Source organism: Solanum tuberosum, unplaced genomic scaffold (genome assembly GCF_000226075.1).
Source record: "Solanum tuberosum cultivar DM 1-3 516 R44 unplaced genomic scaffold, SolTub_3.0 scf00213, whole genome shotgun sequence".
Lineage (NCBI taxonomy): Eukaryota > Viridiplantae > Streptophyta > Magnoliopsida > Solanales > Solanaceae > Solanum > Solanum tuberosum.
In genome coordinates, this window is record NW_006239141.1 from 69,561 (window position 1) to 74,825 (window position 5,265).

General features: G+C 29.6%; 1 protein-coding gene across 1 annotated transcript; it reads left to right on the forward strand.

The window, feature by feature from the left end:
• Positions 1–445: 445 nt before the first annotated feature.
• On the forward strand, positions 446–3,914 carry LOC102589805 (glycolipid transfer protein 3). Its single transcript, XM_006356209.2, has 6 exons — positions 446–750; positions 872–927; positions 1,988–2,124; positions 2,804–2,939; positions 3,343–3,486; positions 3,608–3,914. The coding sequence occupies exons 1-6, from the start codon at positions 531–533 to the stop codon at positions 3,641–3,643; spliced, it is 729 nt and encodes a 242-aa protein (XP_006356271.2). The 5' UTR covers positions 446–530; the 3' UTR covers positions 3,644–3,914.
• The last annotated feature ends 1,351 nt before the right edge of the window (positions 3,915–5,265 follow it).

A 5,265-nucleotide genomic window follows, 5' to 3' on the forward strand; every position in this document is an offset into this window, starting at 1 on the left:
AGGCAAGAGAAAACATATACTTCCTCCATTCCCTTTTTACTTGTTATATTGTATTTTTAAAAAAATTTAATCTAACTAATTTTTAAAGTTAAATTAGATTATATTAATTTAATATTTTAAAATTAAATAAAAAGCACTATAAGTTGCAATTTTTTTCATATCAATATGATGAAAAAAAATACATTATAAAATATTAATCAAAATTCATATTGTTTGACTCTAAAAAAAAGAGAAAAAATAGTACGTATTATAAGGACAGAAATTGACTAAGTCAAAATTGTAACTTTATGAGCTCTGATTTTATAGAGCGATTTCAAATGCTCCCAACACTTTGAGAGCCGTTGAAAAGAATATTTCTTAGAGCAAAAAAATAATATTGTTAGTATAATATTTTAGTCATGTGACGATAACAATGACCAAAACAGCTGGTGAACATATTTTTTAAATTTGGTAATTAATATTTAACAAGTTTTGTCACTATATATATCTAAGATGAAGTGGTCAGAGAAGAAAGTGTATAATTTGATGAAATGAAGAGAAGAAGAGATATGGAAGTAGAGTCAACAGAAATAACAATTGGTATTGAAGAACTATCTATGATGAAGCTCATCAAAGTCAAATTAATTAAACATGATCAACAACAAACTGCTCTTAATCTTGTTGCTAATCATGATGATGATAAAGATTATAATTATCATATTCCTACTATGCCTTTTCTCTCTATCTCCAATTTAGTCCTTCAAGTTCTTGGTTAGTACTATAATATTCTTCTTCTTCTTTTTTTTTAATTCTAATGATTCTTGGATAATTATTGTGGATTTGGTTTGTTATTAATTGTTGTTTTGTTGTGAAACGATGATATGATTTGAAGATAAGATAGGGCCGACAATGGCTGTGTTGAGACAAGACATATTTCAAAATATTCAGGTAAGTACAATCATACATACTTTCTTCGTCTCAATTTATCCGTCATATTTTTTTTATTTTAATTTATCTCAATCTCAGTTTTAATTTCGATATCACAAATTTAAAATTATGAGATTTAATATGTTATATATATATTTTTAATTTAATATAATAAAAAATTTTAAAAAAATTATATTCATACAAACTAAAACACTTAAATAGAAACGAAGAGAGTAATTCTTTTGTAAATGAAGACTTTTTGAACATGCAAACCAATGATATGATCGAGTTAAGTTTTTTCAGATAGTTATCACTTATCCTAATAATTATTATTCCAAAATTCATCTTTTCTTCTTGATTTTAATTTTTTTTAATAAAAGGTAAAAGAGTCTGAAAAATACTTTAATTTTGGCCGAAATTGCTGTTACGATATCAAACTTTATGAAGGACTTTTTACCCTTGCACTATTTAATAATATATTTTAAAGGTATATATTGTTCATTACAGCAATTTCAATTAAAATATCTCTTATAATATTAATAGAGTGATTTATAATGTTTGTTGTATGGAGTAATTTTTATTTTTTTTGTACTATGTGGATAAAGTTGTAAGGTATTTTCATATGGTATGTGTAAAACACACGATTTGGATTTTAATTCTGGGCCCCCAACGTACATTATTACTGGTAGCTTCAGAAGCCTGATGCTGCCAAAATTTCTTCATCTTAACTTTTTGTGGATAAATAAGTACTACTACACTTTGACTATTTTAGTTTCGTAAATACTTTTCCACTAATATAAATATCGAATAATAGCTTTTAACTTACTAAAATTTAAACACGTATAGGAACAATAATAGTCACATAATAGTGTTTTTAGTTTCTTTATGAGAAATTAAAATACTAAAGCTCTTATGATTTTTATCCACTTTATTCGATCGTTACATTATATTACATTACACCATTACGTGCATAATTTTGCCCTTCTTTGTTTGTTTCTAATACGTCATTGTACATATTAATTTTAGTTTCTTGTTTTTAACATTTACTTATATAGTTTATTTTTGTATATCAAATGTATAGAAATTGGAAAAGGTGCATGATTCAGACCCTGCTCTCTACTCAAATATGGTTGAGATATTAAAGAAAGAGATAATTAGTGAAGGCAAAGGAACAAAGTGTTCTAAAACTTGTTGCAAAGCTCTTCTTTGGCTCACCAGGTAAATTAACACTTTGCATATTTTCACTTTCTTTATACTTTTTTTGCTTTGGGTTGGACCCATTCGAGGCAGCGTTTTCTATAAAAAATTATTTCATATTTAGGGCTCGAATATGAAACCTCTGATTAAGGAAAGAACAACCTCATCCACTTACACCACATCTTTCGGTGGTCACTTTCTTTCTATTCACCAAGTATTTAGAGAAGGTTCTTATAATTAAGGAGAACTAATAAAATTTAATCAAATATTATAGACACTAAATATAAATGGATGTAGAAAATTAGTAAAAAACAACTTATAAAGTATTATGTTTTGAACCTATAAATCCTAGATAATGAAATCAGTTGTACGTATGCAAGCTTAAACATAATTTGAACTCATCAAATTTAAAATTCTTGATCCATCTCTCTAATTTATATTTACGTGAATGTATGTATTTCTAAAAATTAGGATGGAATACTAGTGTTAGCTCATGAGTTTACTTTAAAGAGTGTAAATAATATGCACTACCAGTGTATATAACTTTTACTTCATCATATCATCAGTACCTGTTATGATAGGTAACATGTTTTATTTCAGATATCCTTTGAATGACTCGATAATGTAAAAAATGTTTATATTAACGACGTAAAAATTGGTTTGAAGTTAGTATTTTAGAATATTGGATATATACTTGCAGATCCTTGGATTTCACCTTAGCATTGTTACAACTACTGGCGGATGATTTAGAGAGGAACATGGTGCAAGCTGTTCAAGAATCTTACACTAACACCCTTAAGCCATGGCATGGATGGATCTCTTCAGCTGCCTTCAAGGTCATTTTTTTTTTTTTCTATATTCAATTTTTACTATTCACATGAATTATGAGTATAGGGAAAGTCACGAATATGTGTATAGTTCGGCCAACTAGTTTACCAACATGGTTAAAATATACATTGATAGTGTATACATTGTGAATAAATATGTATATACACAACATTTACATACTGTACATATTTTATAAACTAGTTGGCCGAACTGTTTAGGATCGTAACTATCCCAAAAATATACACTACTTATGTATAAAATATGTGTATTATATGTGTGTGTTTATATATACACACAACATTAGTATACTAAAAAAAAGTTCAGGCTATTATTTTGATGGGCCGCTATATAGTGTAAAAATATGTTATTAAGTTATTTTATCTGAAAATTAAACAAAAAATTATTCTGCAGGTAGCACTAAAGCTAGTGCCAGAGAGCAAGGGGTTAATCACAATTCTGAAGGGCAAAGATAAAAATAACGATGATTTTAAGAAGGAATTGCGTACCTTCATTTCACTATTGACACCTTTGTTAAAAGAAATTCACGACGTTTTGGTAAGATCGATCTCAATATAATTTATTTTCTAATTATATTCAACTCTACACTAATAATGATCCAATAAGAATTATTTTCTTCTTAATTCTGCTAATTGTTTATTTAACCTTTATTTTGTAGGGTGCATATGGTCTTGATATGTTAAAATCTACTTGAAGATGAAAATGTGACAAGCTAGCTGTAAATATAACTTTTTTTTAAAAGTTTTCTAACCATTATCCTTTTTTTGCTTGTTATGTAAAATATACATCCCAAGTTCAGTTATGTGAACGTACACTTCATTTGGTACATATCTACGTACTTGTAAGCACCAAAATGGGATGTGTACCTTTTATTCTAATTCACGATTATAAGATTAGATTGTGTGGTTTGATGTAAACACCAGGTACTAATGCACCCGGTGTTTGCATCAAACGATTTAATATAAGACGTGTCTTGCATATGTAAACTTTTTTACTGCTTAGTTATAGAATTGATGTAACTATTTGTGCTTAATGAACCTTTTAATTAATTATCTAAACAATGTCAAGAAACTACTATTTTCTTCGTTTCAATTTGTTAGTCTGTTTTTTACTTGACACGAAATTTAAGAAAGTAAAAATGACTTTTGAATGTTGTGGTTTCAAACTAAAGATATATAGAATATACCAAAATGTCGTTTACACTAAGATTTCAAACGTGTCATGTGAAAAGTTGGTGCGAAGAATATTTGAAATGACTTTTGAACCATCACACGAATTCCGACCCAAAAACAACCAAAGTCCACCCCAAACCAATTCATCTTTATAACTAGTTGAGTTATAAAATTGCCTAGCATGTCCTCCACACTCATCATTCGTCGTGTACTTTCCTTTCTTCGCTGTTCTATTTGCAAGAATGAACAATTCCTCTGCAATTTTTCACCAATTCCTCTGAAACGTCCTTATCTTCTTTCAATACTAATGATGCAGCTGGCAATGCTGCTACCATTTCCCCTGCTAAGTCTGAAGCAGTACTAATGTCACAAACCGAAACAAGCCTTGGGTAATTCATATCTTCTGGCCTTTGCCAACAAGTTAGATCATTCTCAGCATTTGAATTATTCCCTCCAACCTGAAATGAGAAATCAACAAAAGATTGAAACTTTTATCCGAAAATATTAGAGATAATGGTCCAAACCACAACTGAACTATCATTTTTCGCGAGTTTCACACTCCAACTATCAGCGATTCCCTTTTCTTACCTGAACTATCACCATCTATGTACTAAAATAAGCCTAGTTGAATATACGGTGACAGTTAAGGTAGGAAAAGGGAACAACTGATTTGGCCTAGTCAGCTTCGCGGTGTGTTTTAATACACATATGGGTGATAAATCAGATAGGAAAAGAGAACAATTGACAGTTGAGATGTGAAACTCATGAAAAAGTGATAGTTCATGTATGTTTTCGATGATTAACTCAAAATAGTCTTGAATTCAGATTCTTGATTAGTACCTGAGAGTAGATTCTTGCTGAAGAATTATTTGGAGGAACAAAGAGTTTAAGCAAATATAAACTACCCCATTTGATTATATCTTTAACATGATCAATTTCTCCAACATCTTCATACTTCTCATTGTTAAATTAGGTCTTAGGCCTAACTCACACCCCAAAAGCTATCTCAAAGGGAGGAGGATTGCCCAAGCCTTATATGGAGTCCACCCATCTCATTAACCACCGATGTGGGACTTTTGTCATTCTTTAACACCCCACCTCACGCCCAGTGCTTAGCATCTGGTGCGTGGGCAATTTTGATTTT